This window comes from Embiotoca jacksoni, unplaced genomic scaffold (assembly GCF_022577435.1).
Source record: "Embiotoca jacksoni isolate LCO1_2020_lvr unplaced genomic scaffold, fEmbJac1.0.p SCAF_18, whole genome shotgun sequence".
NCBI lineage: Eukaryota > Metazoa > Chordata > Actinopteri > Embiotocidae > Embiotoca > Embiotoca jacksoni.
Window position 1 is genome coordinate 10275866 of NW_027185318.1, and position 16367 is coordinate 10292232.

General features: G+C 37.0%; 1 protein-coding gene across 2 annotated transcripts in view; it reads right to left on the reverse strand.

Moving 5' to 3' along the window:
• The window catches only part of sptb (spectrin, beta, erythrocytic), a 69527-nt gene that overhangs the window by 19082 nt on the left and 34078 nt on the right, over positions 1-16367 (reverse strand). For both annotated transcript variants that reach the window (XM_069152701.1, XM_069152700.1), the window contains 4 exons: positions 16182-16245; positions 15805-16067; positions 14270-14443; positions 13785-13827 (listed from right to left, as the gene is read on the reverse strand). In XM_069152701.1, coding sequence (XP_069008802.1) covers positions 13785-13827; positions 14270-14443; positions 15805-16067; positions 16182-16245 — 544 coding nt within the window. The remainder of the gene's footprint in view (positions 1-13784; positions 13828-14269; positions 14444-15804; positions 16068-16181; positions 16246-16367) is intronic.

Consider the following 16367-nt stretch of genomic DNA (forward strand, 5'->3'; position numbering starts at 1 on the left):
ACTTTTTGATCATATTTGGGACGACATGCTATAGTATGACTTTTTGATCATATTTGGGACGACATGCTATAGCATGACTTTTTGACCATATTTGGGACGACATGCTATAGTATTACTTTTTTGTAATATTTTAGACGACATGCTATAGTATGACTTTTTGATCATATTTGGGACGACATGCTATAGTATGACTTTTTGACCATATTTGGGACGACATGCTATAGTATGACTTTTTGATCATATTTGGGACGACACGCTATAGTTTGACTTTTTGATCATATTTGGGACGACACGCTATAGTATGACCTTTGTGACCATATTTGGGACGACACGCTATAGTATGACTTTTTGATCATATTTCGGACGACATATGACTTTTTGATCATATTTGGGACGACATGCTATAGTATGACTTTTTGACCATATTTGGGACGACATGCTATAGTATGACTTTTTGACCATATTTGGGACGACATGCTATAGTATGACTTTTTGACCGTATTTTGGACGACATGCTTTAGTGTGACTTTTTGATCATATTTGGGACGACATGCTATAGTATGACTTTTTGATCATATTTGGGACGACATGCTATAGTATGACTTTTTGATCATATTTGGAACGACATGCTATAGTATGACTTTTTGACCATATTTGGGACGACATGCTATAGTATGACTTTTTGACCAAATTTGGGACGACATGCTATAGTATGACTTTTTGACCATATTTGGGACGACATGCTATAGTTTGACTTTTTGATCATAATTGTGACGACGTGCTATAGTATGACTTTTTGATCATATTTCGGACGAAACGCTATAGTATGACTTTTTGACCATATTTGGGACGACATGCTATAGTATGACTTTTTGACCAAATTTGGGACGACATGCTATAGTATGACTTTTTGATCATATTTGGGACGACACGCTATAGTATGACTTTTTGATCATATTTCGGACGACACGCTATAGTATGACTTTTTGATCATATTTCGGACGAAACGCTATAGTATGACTTTTTGACCATATTTGGGACGACACGCTATAGTATGACTTTTTGATCATATTTGGGACGACATGCTATCGTATGACTTTTTGACCATATTTGGGACGACATGCTATAGTATGACTTTTTGACCATATTTGGGACGACATGCTATAGTATGACTTTTTGATCATATTTGGGACGACATGCTATAGTATGACTTTTTGATCATATTTGGGACGACATGCTATAGTATGACTTTTTGATCATATTTCGGACGACATGCTATAGTATGACTTTTTGACCATATTTGGGACGACATGCTATAGTATGACTTTTTGACCATGTTTGGGACGACATGCTTTAGTGTGACTTTTTGATCATATTTGGGACGACATACTATAGTATGACTTTTTGATCTTATTTGGGACGACATGCTATAGTATGACTTTTTGATCATAATTGTGACGACGTGCTATAGTATGACTTTTTGACCAGATTTGGGACGACATGCTATAGTATGACTTTTTGACCAAATTTGGGACGACATGCTATAGTATGACTTTTTGACCATATTTGGGACGACATGCTATAGTTTGACTTTTTGATCATAATTGTGACGACGTGCTATAGTATGACTTTTTGATCAGATTTGGGACGACATGCTATAGTATGACCTTTGTGACCATATTTGGGACGACACGCTATAGTATGACTTTTTGATCATATTTCGGACGACATATGACTTTTTGATCATATTTGGGACGACATGCTATAGTATGACTTTTTGACCATATTTTGGACGACATCCTATAGTATGACTTTTTGATCATATTTGGGACGACATGCTATAGTATGACTTTTTGATCAGATTTTAGACGACATGCTATAAATATGACTTCCGTTTAAATTATTTTAGGCAACACAACAGTGCAGTTGTCAGCGTTGTCGTCTTACAGTCTAAAGGTCCGTGGTTCGATCCCCGCCTGGAACTTTCTATGTGGAATTTGCATGTTCCTGCATAGGTAATAAGTAAATTAAAATATGTCATCCATAATATGGATGACTATCTTATGCATGTTATCATGCATATAGTCCATGATGTAAAACAAACATCATGTAGTCGTAATTGTGACAAAGTCACACTCCAAGCAAGAACATGCAATCCTCCACAGACAGAGTTCCAAGCCCCTGATCGAACCGAGTACTTCCTGACTGTGAGATGACAACGCCAGCAACTGCAAAGTTGTGCTGCCTCTATTGCATGTTTGTCTGACTTATATAATTTATATGACTTTTAAACTTTTTTTTTAAGAAAGCACAGTGGTGAAGTGGTTAGTGTTGTTACCTCCCAGTCAGAAGGTTCCAGGTTCAATTCTTGCCCTTGACATGGATTTTTATCCAGGATGTTAATATCATCCTTTCCCGGCGAGTCTTGAACCTGGAACCTTCTGAATGGGAGGCAACAACATCAACCACTGCACCATCGATTGCTCTTCCTTAACATGTTTAAAAGTTATATAAGTCATATAAGTCAGACACGCATGCAATTGAGTTATCAAAACTGTTGAAGTTCCAAGCCAGTGTTGTCATCTCACAATCAGGAGCTTCTGGGTTCGATAGGGGGTCTGGAACTTCGTGTGGAGGATTTCATGTTCTTGCTTGAATGTAATGTTTTACATTATGGACAACATGCATAAGTTAGTCATCCTTATTATGGACAACAAACTTTACTTTCTGGTCATTGGTTTTGCAGGAATAAGGAATTCATGTTGAAAGTTATAGACGGGAATCGAACCCGGTACCTTCCAACGGAGAGACAACAACTCCGACAGCTGCACCACTGTGTTAGCTTCCATAACTTGAACGGAAGTCGTACTTATAGCATGTCTTCAGAAATTTGAAGGAAGTATATCTTGCTACAGTATGACTTTTTGATCATATTTTGGACGACATGCTATAGTATGACTTTTTGATCATATTTGGGACGACATGCTATAGTATGACTTTTTGATCATATTTGGGACGACATGCTATAGCATGACTTTTTGACCATATTTGGGACGACATGCTATAGTATTATTTTTTTGTAATATTTTAGACGACATGCTATAGTATGACTTTTTGATCATATTTGGGACGACATGCTATAGTATGACTTTTTGACCATATTTGGGACGACATGCTATAGCATGACTTTTTGATCATATTTGGGACGACATGCTATAGTATGACTTTTTGATCATATTTGGGACGACATGCTATAGTATGACTTTTTGATCATATTTGGGACGACATGCTATAGTATGACTTTTTGATCATATTTGGGACGACATGCTATAGTATGACTTTTTGATCATATTTTGTACGACATGCTATAGTATGACTTTTTGATCATATTTGGGACGACATGCTATAGTATGACTTTTTGATCATATTTCGGACCACATGCTATAGTATGACTTTTTGACCATATTTGGGACGACATGCTATAGTATGACTTTTTTACCATATTTGGGACGACATGCTATAGTATGACTTTTTGATCATATATGGGACGACACGCTATAGTTTGACTTTTTGATCATATTTGGGACGACACGCTATAGTATGACCTTTGTGACCATATTTGGGACGACACGCTATAGTATGACTTTTTGATCATATTTTGGACGACATATGACTTTTTGATCATATTTGGGACGACATGCTATAGTATGACTTTTTGACCATATTTGGGACGACATGCTATAGTATGACTTTTTGACCATATTTGGGACGACATGCTATAGTATGACTTTTTGACCGTATTTTGGACGACATGCTATAGTATGACTTTTTGACCATATTTTGGACGACATCCTATAGTATGACTTTTTGATCATATTTGGGACGACATGCTATAGTATGACTTTTTGACAATATTTGGGACGACATGCTATAGTATGACTTTTTGATCATATTTGGGACGACATGCTATAGTATGACTTTTTGATCATATTTTGGACGACATGCTATAGTATGACTTTTTGACAATATTTGGGACGACATGCTATAGTATGACTTTTTGATCATATTTGGGACGACATGCTATAGTATGACTTTTTGATCATATTTGGGACGACATGCTATAGCATGACTTTTTGACCATATTTGGGACGACATGCTATAGTATTACTTTTTTGTAATATTTTAGACGACATGCTATAGTATGACTTTTTGATCATATTTGGGACGACATGCTATAGTATGACTTTTTGACCATATTTGGGACGACATGCTATAGCATGACTTTTTGATCATATTTGGGACGACATGCTATAGTATGACTTTTTGATCATATTTGGGACGACATGCTATAGTATGACTTTTTGATCATATTTTGGACGACATGCTATAGTATGACTTTTTGACAATATTTGGGACGACATGCTATAGTATGACTTTTTGATCATATTTGGGACGACATGCTATAGTATGACTTTTTGATCATATTTGGGACGACATGCTATAGCATGACTTTTTGACCATATTTGGGACGACATGCTATAGTATTACTTTTTTGTAATATTTTAGACGACATGCTATAGTATGACTTTTTGATCATATTTGGGACGACATGCTATAGTATGACTTTTTGATCATATTTTGTACGACATGCTATAGTATGACTTTTTGATCATATTTGGGACGACATGCTATAGTATGACTTTTTGATCATATTTCGGACCACATGCTATAGTATGACTTTTTGACCATATTTGGGACGACATGCTATAGTATGACTTTTTTACCATATTTGGGACGACATGCTATAGTATGACTTTTTGATCATATATGAGACGACACGCTATAGTTTGACTTTTTGATCATATTTGGGACGACACGCTATAGTATGACCTTTGTGACCATATTTGGGACGACACGCTATAGTATGACTTTTTGATCATATTTGGGACAACACGCTATAGTATGACTTTTTCATCATATTTTAGACGACATGCTATAAATATGACTTCCGTTTAAATTATTTTAGGCAACACAACAGTGCAGTTGTCAGCGTTGTCGTCTTACAGTCTAAAGGTCCGTGGTTCGATCCCCGCCTGGAACTTTCTATGTGGAATTTGCATGTTCCTGCATAGGTAATAAGTAAATTAAAATATGTCATCCATAATATGGATGACTATCTTATGCATGTTATCATGCATATAGTCCATGATGTAAAACAAACATCATGTAGTCGTAATTGTGACAAAGTCACACTCCAAGCAAGAACATGCAATCCTCCACAGACAGAGTTCCAAGCCCCTGATCGAACCGAGTACTTCCTGACTGTGAGATGACAACGCCAGCAACTGCAAAGTTGTGCTGCCTCTATTGCATGTTTGTCTGACTTATATAATTTATATGACTTTTAAACTTTTTTTTTAAGAAAGCACAGTGGTGAAGTGGTTAGTGTTGTTACCTCCCAGTCAGAAGGTTCCAGGTTCAATTCTTGCCCTTGACATGGATTTTTATCCAGGATGTTAATATCATCCTTTCCCGGCGAGTCTTGAACCTGGAACCTTCTGAATGGGAGGCAACAACATCAACCACTGCACCATCGATTGCTCTTCCTTAACATGTTTAAAAGTTATATAAGTCATATAAGTCAGACACGCATGCAATTGAGTTATCAAAACTGTTGAAGTTCCAAGCCAGTGTTGTCATCTCACAATCAGGAGCTTCTGGGTTCGATAGGGGGTCTGGAACTTCGTGTGGAGGATTTCATGTTCTTGCTTGAATGTAATGTTTTACATTATGGACAACATGCATAAGTTAGTCATCCTTATTATGGACAACAAACTTTACTTTCTGGTCATTGGTTTTGCAGGAATAAGGAATTCATGTTGAAAGTTATAGACGGGAATCGAACCCGGTACCTTCCAACGGAGAGACAACAACTCCGACAGCTGCACCACTGTGTTAGCTTCCATAACTTGAACGGAAGTCGTACTTATAGCATGTCTTCAGAAATTTGAAGGAAGTATATCTTGCTACAGTATGACTTTTTGATCATATTTGGGACGACATGCTATAGTATGACTTTTTGATCATATTTGGGACGACATGCTATAGTATGACTTTTTGATCATATTTGGGACGACATGCTATAGTATGACTTTTTGACCATATTTTGTACGACATGCTATAGTATGACTTTTTGATCATATTTGGGACGACATGCTATAGTATGACTTTTTGATCATATTTCGGACCACATGCTATAGTATGACTTTTTGACCATATTTGGGACGACATGCTATAGTATGACTTTTTTACCATATTTGGGACGACATGCTATAGTATGACTTTTTGATCATATATGGGACGACACGCTATAGTTTGACTTTTTGATCATATTTGGGACGACACGCTATAGTATGACCTTTGTGACCATATTTGGGACGACACGCTATAGTATGACTTTTTGATCATATTTTGGACGACATATGACTTTTTGATCATATTTGGGACGACATGCTATAGTATGACTTTTTGACCATATTTGGGACGACATGCTATAGTATGACTTTTTGACCGTATTTTGGACGACATGCTATAGTATGACTTTTTGACCATATTTTGGACGACATCCTATAGTATGACTTTTTGATCATATTTGGGACGACATGCTATAGTATGACTTTTTGACAATATTTGGGACGACATGCTATAGTATGACTTTTTGATCATATTTGGGACGACATGCTATAGTATGACTTTTTGATCATATTTGGGACGACATGCTATAGCATGACTTTTTGACCATATTTGGGACGACATGCTATAGTATTACTTTTTTGTAATATTTTAGACGACATGCTATAGTATGACTTTTTGATCATATTTGGGACGACATGCTATAGTATGACTTTTTGACCATATTTGGGACGACATGCTATAGCATGACTTTTTGATCATATTTGGGACGACATGCTATAGTATGACTTTTTGATCATATTTGGGACGACATGCTATAGTATGACTTTTTGATCATATTTTGTACGACATGCTATAGTATGACTTTTTGATCATATTTGGGACGACATGCTATAGTATGACTTTTTGATCATATTTCGGACCACATGCTATAGTATGACTTTTTGACCATATTTGGGACGACATGCTATAGTATGACTTTTTTACCATATTTGGGACGACATGCTATAGTATGACTTTTTGATCATATATGGGACGACACGCTATAGTTTGACTTTTTGATCATATTTGGGACGACACGCTATAGTATGACCTTTGTGACCATATTTGGGACGACACGCTATAGTATGACTTTTTGATCATATTTCGGACGACATATGACTTTTTGATCATATTTGGGACGACATGCTATAGTATGACTTTTTGACCATATTTTGGACGACATCCTATAGTATGACTTTTTGATCATATTTGGGACGACATGCTATAGTATGACTTTTTGATCAGATTTTAGACGACATGCTATAAATATGACTTCCGTTTAAATTATTTTAGGCAACACAACAGTGCAGTTGTCAGCGTTGTCGTCTTACAGTCTAAAGGTCCGTGGTTCGATCCCCGCCTGGAACTTTCTATGTGGAATTTGCATGTTCCTGCATAGGTAATAAGTAAATTAAAATATGTCATCCATAATATGGATGACTATCTTATGCATGTTATCATGCATATAGTCCATGATGTAAAACAAACATCATGTAGTCGTAATTGTGACAAAGTCACACTCCAAGCAAGAACATGCAATCCTCCACAGACAGAGTTCCAAGCCCCTGATCGAACCGAGTACTTCCTGACTGTGAGATGACAACGCCAGCAACTGCAAAGTTGTGCTGCCTCTATTGCATGTTTGTCTGACTTATATAATTTATATGACTTTTAAACTTTTTTTTTAAGAAAGCACAGTGGTGAAGTGGTTAGTGTTGTTACCTCCCAGTCAGAAGGTTCCAGGTTCAATTCTTGCCCTTGACATGGATTTTTATCCAGGATGTTAATATCATCCTTTCCCGGCGAGTCTTGAACCTGGAACCTTCTGAATGGGAGGCAACAACATCAACCACTGCACCATCGATTGCTCTTCCTTAACATGTTTAAAAGTTATATAAGTCATATAAGTCAGACACGCATGCAATTGAGTTATCAAAACTGTTGAAGTTCCAAGCCAGTGTTGTCATCTCACAATCAGGAGCTTCTGGGTTCGATAGGGGGTCTGGAACTTCGTGTGGAGGATTGCATGTTCTTGCTTGAATGTAATGTTTTACATTATGGACAACATGCATAAGTTAGTCATCCTTATTATGGACAACAAACTTTACTTTCTGGTCATTGGTTTTGCAGGAATAAGGAATTCATGTTGAAAGTTATAGACGGGAATCGAACCCGGTACCTTCCAACGGAGAGACAACAACTCCGACAGCTGCACCACTGTGTTAGCTTCCATAACTTGAACGGAAGTCGTACTTATAGCATGTCTTCAGAAATTTGAAGGAAGTATATCTTGCTACAGTATGACTTTTTGATCATATTTGGGACGACATGCTATAGTATGACTTTTTGACAATATTTGGGACGACATGCTATAGTATGACTTTTTGATCATATTTGGGACGACATGCTATAGTATGACTTTTTGATCATATTTGGGACGACATGCTATAGCATGACTTTTTGACCATATTTGGGACGACATGCTATAGTATTACTTTTTTGTAATATTTTAGACGACATGCTATAGTATGACTTTTTGATCATATTTGGGACGACATGCTATAGTATGACTTTTTGACCATATTTGGGACGACATGCTATAGCATGACTTTTTGATCATATTTGGGACGACATGCTATAGTATGACTTTTTGATCATATTTGGGACGACATGCTATAGTATGACTTTTTGATCATATTTGGGACGACATGCTATAGTATGACTTTTTGATCATATTTGGGACGACATGCTATAGTATGACTTTTTGATCATATTTCGGACCACATGCTATAGTATGACTTTTTGACCATATTTGGGACGACATGCTATAGTATGACTTTTTTACCATATTTGGGACGACATGCTATAGTATGACTTTTTGATCATATTTGGGACGACACGCTATAGTTTGACTTTTTGATCATATTTGGGACGACACGCTATAGTATGACCTTTGTGACCATATTTGGGACGACACGCTATAGTATGACTTTTTGATCATATTTCGGACGACATATGACTTTTTGATCATATTTGGGACGACATGCTATAGTATGACTTTTTGACCATATTTGGGACGACATGCTATAGTATGACTTTTTGACCATATTTGGGACGACATGCTATAGTATGACTTTTTGACCGTATTTTGGACGACATGCTATAGTATGACTTTTTGACCATATTTTGGACGACATGCTATAGTATGACTTTTTGATCAGATTTGGGACGACATGCTATAAATATGACTTCCGTTTAAATTATTTTAGGCAACACAACAGTGCAGTTGTCAGCGTTGTCGTCTTACAGTCTAAAGGTCCGTGGTTCGATCCCCGCCTGGAACTTTCTATGTGGAATTTGCATGTTCCTGCATAGGTAATAAGTAAATTAAAATATGTCATCCATAATATGGATGACTATCTTATGCATGTTATCATGCATATAGTCCATGATGTAAAACAAACATCATGTAGTCGTAATTGTGACAAAGTCACACTCCAAGCAAGAACATGCAATCCTCCACAGACAGAGTTCCAAGCCCCTGATCGAACCGAGTACTTCCTGACTGTGAGATGACAACGCCAGCAACTGCAAAGTTGTGCTGCCTCTATTGCATGTTTGTCTGACTTATATAATTTATATGACTTTTAAACTTTTTTTTTAAGAAAGCACAGTGGTGAAGTGGTTAGTGTTGTTACCTCCCAGTCAGAAGGTTCCAGGTTCAATTCTTGCCCTTGACATGGATTTTTATCCAGGATGTTAATATCATTCTTTCCCGGCGAGTCTTGAACCTGGAACCTTCTGAATGGGAGGCAACAACATCAACCACTGCACCATCGATTGCTCTTCCTTAACATGTTTAAAAGTTATATAAGTCATATAAGTCAGACACGCATGCAATTGAGTTATCAAAACTGTTGAAGTTCCAAGCCAGTGTTGTCATCTCACAATCAGGAGCTTCTGGGTTCGATAGGGGGTCTGGAACTTCGTGTGGAGGATTGCATGTTCTTGCTTGAATGTAATGTTTTACATTATGGACAACATGCATAAGTTAGTCATCCTTATTATGGACAACAAACTTTACTTTCTGGTCATTGGTTTTGCAGGAATAAGGAATTCATGTTGAAAGTTATAGACGGGAATCGAACCCGGTACCTTCCAACGGAGAGACAACAACTCCGACAGCTGCACCACTGTGTTAGCTTCCATAACTTGAACGGAAGTCGTACTTATAGCATGTCTTCAGAAATTTGAAGGAAGTATATCTTGCTACAGTATGACTTTTTGATCATATTTTGGACGACATGCTATAGTATGACTTTTTGATCATATTTGGGACGACATGCTATAGTATGACTTTTTGACAATATTTGGGACGACATGCTATAGTATGACTTTTTGATCATATTTGGGACGACATGCTATAGTATGACTTTTTGATCATATTTGGGACGACATGCTATAGCATGACTTTTTGACCATATTTGGGACGACATGCTATAGTATTACTTTTTTGTAATATTTTAGACGACATGCTATAGTATGACTTTTTGATCATATTTGGGACGACATGCTATAGTATGACTTTTTGATCAGATTTGGGACGACACGCTATAGTATGAGTTTTTGATCATATTTGGGACGACACGCTATAGTTTGACTTTTTGATCATATTTGGGACGACACGCTATAGTATGACCTTTGTGACCATATTTGGGACGACACGCTATAGTATGACTTTTTGATCATATTTGGGACGACATGTGCTGTTTGTAATGGCTAGCCAAGACCACTCAAGTTGTCATCATTAATAGCAGTTTCTTATATTTCCTATTGACCTATATTATAGTGAATAAAAGTCTGAAACAATGCAGCTTCTGCTAATGTGAGTTATGATGTGAGGACAAAGGGCAGAAGGATTCACATCCAATTTTCTTCTCTAAATTAATAAGATGTGTTAGTCATTCACCTTGTTTTTTTTTTATTTTATTTTATTTTATCCAAATCAAAAAAAAAAAAATTAACTCATCAGTTTACATTCTGCATGTAACTTACTTTTAAAAGTAAGTTACATGCAGAATGTAAACTGGTCAAAATGGTCTATTGTAACACTTGTTATTGTAATACTAAAAACAAAATTAGCAAACATGTCACCAAACATATGAAACATCTGTCAAGTTCCATTAAAACCGCACAGAAACATCAAAGTGGGTTAGTTAAAAGTTAATAAATATAACCTTCCCAGCATTCAATTAAAAACTATTGAAATTTTGCAATCAAGTAATACTAACCGACATAATCAATATACTTTTCATGTGACAATGTGGAGCACAATACAGCAATTAGAAAAACTAGACACATCAACGAGTTTAACACATCACCCCAAAAAATATAACAAAAATCTGATCAAAATGATAGTTATACATTTGAAAATATAGCAAATGCTAAATACATTATCGACCTAGTATATACAATGTTTTCAATCACAGTATGACTTTTTGACCATATTTTGGACGACATGCTATAGTATGACTTTTTGATCATATTTGGGACGACATGCTATAGTATGACTTTTTGACCATATTTGGAACGACATGCTATAGTATGACTTTTTGATCATATTTGGGACGACATGCTATAGTATGACTTTTTCATCATATTTGGGACGACATGCTATAGTATGACTTTTTGATCATATTTCGGACGACATGCTATAGTATGACTTTTTGACCATATTTTGGACATGCTATAGTATGACTTTTTCACCATATTTGGGACATGCTATAGTATGACTTTTTCATCATATTTGGGACGACATGCTATAGTATGACTTTTTGATCATATTTCGGACGACATGCTATAGTATGACTTTTTGACCATATTTTGGACGACATGCTATAGTATGACTTTTTCACCATATTTGGGACATGCTATAGTATGACTTTTTCATCATATTTTGGACGACATGCTATAGTATGACTTGTTTTTCACATTTTGGACGACATGCTATAGTATGACTTTTTTTTCATATTTTGGACGACATGCTATAGTATGACTTTTGTATGATATTTTAGACAACATGCTATAGTGTGACTTTTTCGTAATATTTTTCACGACATGCAATAGTATGACTTTTTTTGTCATATTTTGGACGACATGCTCTAGTATGACTTTTTGACCATATTTTGGACGACATGCTATAGTATGACTTTTTGACCATATTTCAGACACTTTTAATTTAAGATGTTAGTGTCATCCTTTCCGGGGCGAGTTTCGAATCTGAACTCTTCTGACTGGGAGGCAACAATGCCAACCACTGCACCACTGGCATTTTTAAAAGTCACATAAGTCATACAAGTCAGACAAGCATGCAATAAAGGCAGCAAAATGGTCAAGTGAGAGTTTTGTACATGGAACATTCTGACTGGGGGGGCAAAAATGCCAACCACTGCACCGCTGATCACTCGTCAATAACATGTTTAAAAGTCATATAAGTCAGACACGCATGCAACAAAGGCAGCAGAATGATCCAGGGCGAGTCTTGAACCCAGGACCTTTAGACTGTGAGACAACAACACTGACAACTGCACTATTGTGCTGCTTTCCATACCTTGAATGAAAATCATACTTATAGCATGTCGTCAGAAATAGCAGTTCGATTCCCCCCTGGGCCTTTATATGTAGAATTTGCATGTTCTTGCAAAAGAAGTAATAATCTGAAAAATAGTCATGTTTTAGTATTTCGTCCAAAATATGGACAATTTTTTTTTTTTTCATTTTGTAGTTTTATTTTTTTTCATATTTTGTACAAAACACAAAATCCCCCTGGCCGGGGATGAACCCAGAATCTTGGTACTATACGGCAACAGTGCTAACCACATCCCCATTTTACCACACCAACTGTAGGAGTTTTTTTAATTTTTATTTTGCAGGACATAATATAGTATGACTTTTTTTTTCTCCATATTTTCTACAACACACAAAATGTCCCTGGCCAGGGATTGAACCCAGAACCTTGGTACTCCAAAATGTAAAAAAAAAAGTCATGAATTAGCATGGCATCCAAAATATGACAAAAAAGTCACAATATATGCAAGAACGCGCAACCTCCACACAAAAAGCCCAGGCCCACAATTGAACCCAGTACAGACTGTGAGACGACAACGCCAGCTGGAACTGCACCACTGTCCTGCCCTTATTGCATGCTTGTTGTCTAAGATGTTAAAAAAAAAAAAAAATCAATATCGTTCCATCCACGGCCGGAATTGAACCCAGAACCTTCAGACTGAGAGACAATAGTGCTAACCACTGCCCCATTTTACCACACCAAAAGCATTTCTTTTAATTTTTTTTTTATTTTGTACGAGATGCTATTGTATGATGTTGTTTTCATATTTTTTGCAACATCATTTATCATCATTTATATATATTTTGGACGCCATATTATAGTATGACGTTTTAATGATATTTTTTCCAACATACTATATATATATACACAATATATATATATAATATGGACATCGTTGTCGCTGAGCAGTTCGAAAACTTACCTCGTCTTTACACTGGAACAAATATTCACTACCGTCTCCAAGACTGAGAGGAAAAGAAAGGCAAAGTTGTAATTAACTGCGTTCAGCAATATGAGAAGCACAAATGTTTTTATATTTCGGATTTGACCAGTAGAGAAAATAATCATAAAAACGTTAAGATTTCCCAAAACACACGTATCAACATCCCAAAAAGTAAAATTTTCTTGAAATGTTTCTGTCTGTTAGCAAAGTGAATGTAAGTCTTTATCTTGAAGCAAATGTTCTTTAATACATAGAGGCGTATGTAAAAGCAAATTATTTTGCAATTTTTGAAGTGAAATGATGGAAATCCAATGCACATAAGAAGAAATACAAATATACAAGAAATTGTCTGGGCAATAAAAGCAGACTCGATTTTCCCATCTAACTTTTCGTAAAGAAAGTTATTTTCCTTTCCTTTAATAGTGAGACAGACACGATAAACTGAAGATGGATATGCCTCTTACCGTAGTTTGGCGACATGCTTCTTTTTCTTGTAGTTGGTAAGGATCTCCCAGCTAGTGTTACTGAGGGCCAGGGGGTCCTCACCATGATACGTCACTCCATGACCAAAGCCTTTGGCATCCTTATAGGCTGAGAGCTGGCCCGGCTTCAGCACACAGTACAAGTTGTTCCATGACCTGAGAGTAAAGAGGAGGAAGAGGCAGGTTCTCACTGATCATTTCAGTATAATTTCTAGCAATAATACAGAATCAATTTAATCTAATCCCAATTACAAGAGCCACAAGAGCATCACCACTCCATTAAGATTTAATGAGGAGGGCAGTTGGAGCAGCTCATTGATCTGTAAAGACTATAAAAGAGCCGTAAAACCAACATTTTTGACTGCTTGTTTCTTAGCAAATTGACTTAAACTGGACTTCATTATGTTAGAATCACAAAGGAGACAGAAACACATCCGATTTACATCATTATCTATACTTAGATTGAATTTGATGTAGACGCATAGATTTTTATCAGCTTCTTGTTAAATTGTCTAAACTGGCTCTAATAATTATGCTCACATCTGTACGATATACTGAATATGAGAAACCAAGTTGTCATGTTTAATACATTCTCTTATTTAGGTTTGGTTTTGTAAGAGTTCAGTCCAAACAACCAAGAGTGAATAAGCATATAACTAGTGCAAAATTATCTTTTACTTTATTTTACGTTGACTATTTTTACATTTTATTTTAGATTTTTAACCCCCATTTATCATTTAAAAAAAAATTATAATGTAGTTATAAGAACACATACTGTATTTGGTAATGTAACTATTAACAACTATAATATCCGTAAGTGAATACTGACGTACAAACATAGAGAGGTATACAGAACTGAAATTTTGACATTCAACTCTTTAAATTGTCTTCATAGCGTACATACAAAGTACAAAGTGTGTGTGTGTGTGTGTGTGTGTGTGTGTGTGTGTACGTCTCCCTTACATTTAACATGCAGTGTTCAAATTTTTCCTCCTGTTCCAGCCAACCATTTGTTTCCTTTGAACTTCTGTATGCGGGTGGACCAATAAGTTCCGACACTGCTCCTGCTGCGTGCTAACGAAGCGCAGCATCGTGACGTGCACGGAGCACAGAGAAGATGTACTCTTTGTGAGTAAATACTCCAAGTTTAATCGCTTGATCAAAATCAGCACCTGAGTTACACATGCTTTTGTGTCATTTTAAGGGTCTCTGTGCCGATTTCCAGAGTTCCACACAAAATTTGGGCTGCACATCGTTCGCACACTACAGAAACTCTTTGATCCGCCCGAGCAAAGTGTTAAAATAAATTAGAAGGCTTGAAACCTACTTGAGTTGTAGAATTAAGAAATTAATTCTTCTGAGTGTTCCATTTTTGTATTGTAGTGCAAACTGATTTACAAAGCACTCAATGAGATCACTAAAATAATGAAACAAATGAAGGCAGATTTGATGTTCACTGTAATGGATGAAAGAATGCAAACAAGCATGCTGATAGATGTCGAGACAATATGTTTTACCTGTTCGAAGCCTTCTTTCCGGAGCCTTCCACATCATGTTTGCGGCCCAGCATGCCCTCCTGTAGCACCGTCTGGCTCTGGGCTCTGAGGGCTTCCGTGGGCATGGTGGCGGCCCTCTCCGGTTCCTTCGGGGTCACCACTGACAGCGAGGGCTCCGGCTCCGGCTCCAGAGAAGCACTCTCTCTCATCTCTGACACCATGGGCACCGTGGAGTCCCCGGCCGTCCCCTCCAGCAGACCTGAACTGAGCTCCACTGTGCCGGACTGGAGCAGTAAAAAAAAAAAAAGAAAGAGGTAGAAACAGACAGAGGAACAAATCAATATGCTGAGACAGAGGTGACAACAGAGGACAGGAGCTGAAGGAGTGGAGTTACGAACCAGAGTCTGCTCCTCAATAGTGTAGAGCCGAGACGATTCCTCCCCAAAGCCTGTGTCTTCTCTCCTAAAGGACAAAGGGCAGCATGGGGTCTCTTTGAGAGCAGCAGGCGAAGAAGTATGCGTGCCGAAGAGTGAGACTCCAGTAACTGACTAAAAGTGTAAAAGATAAGGCTGGTGATATTCAGC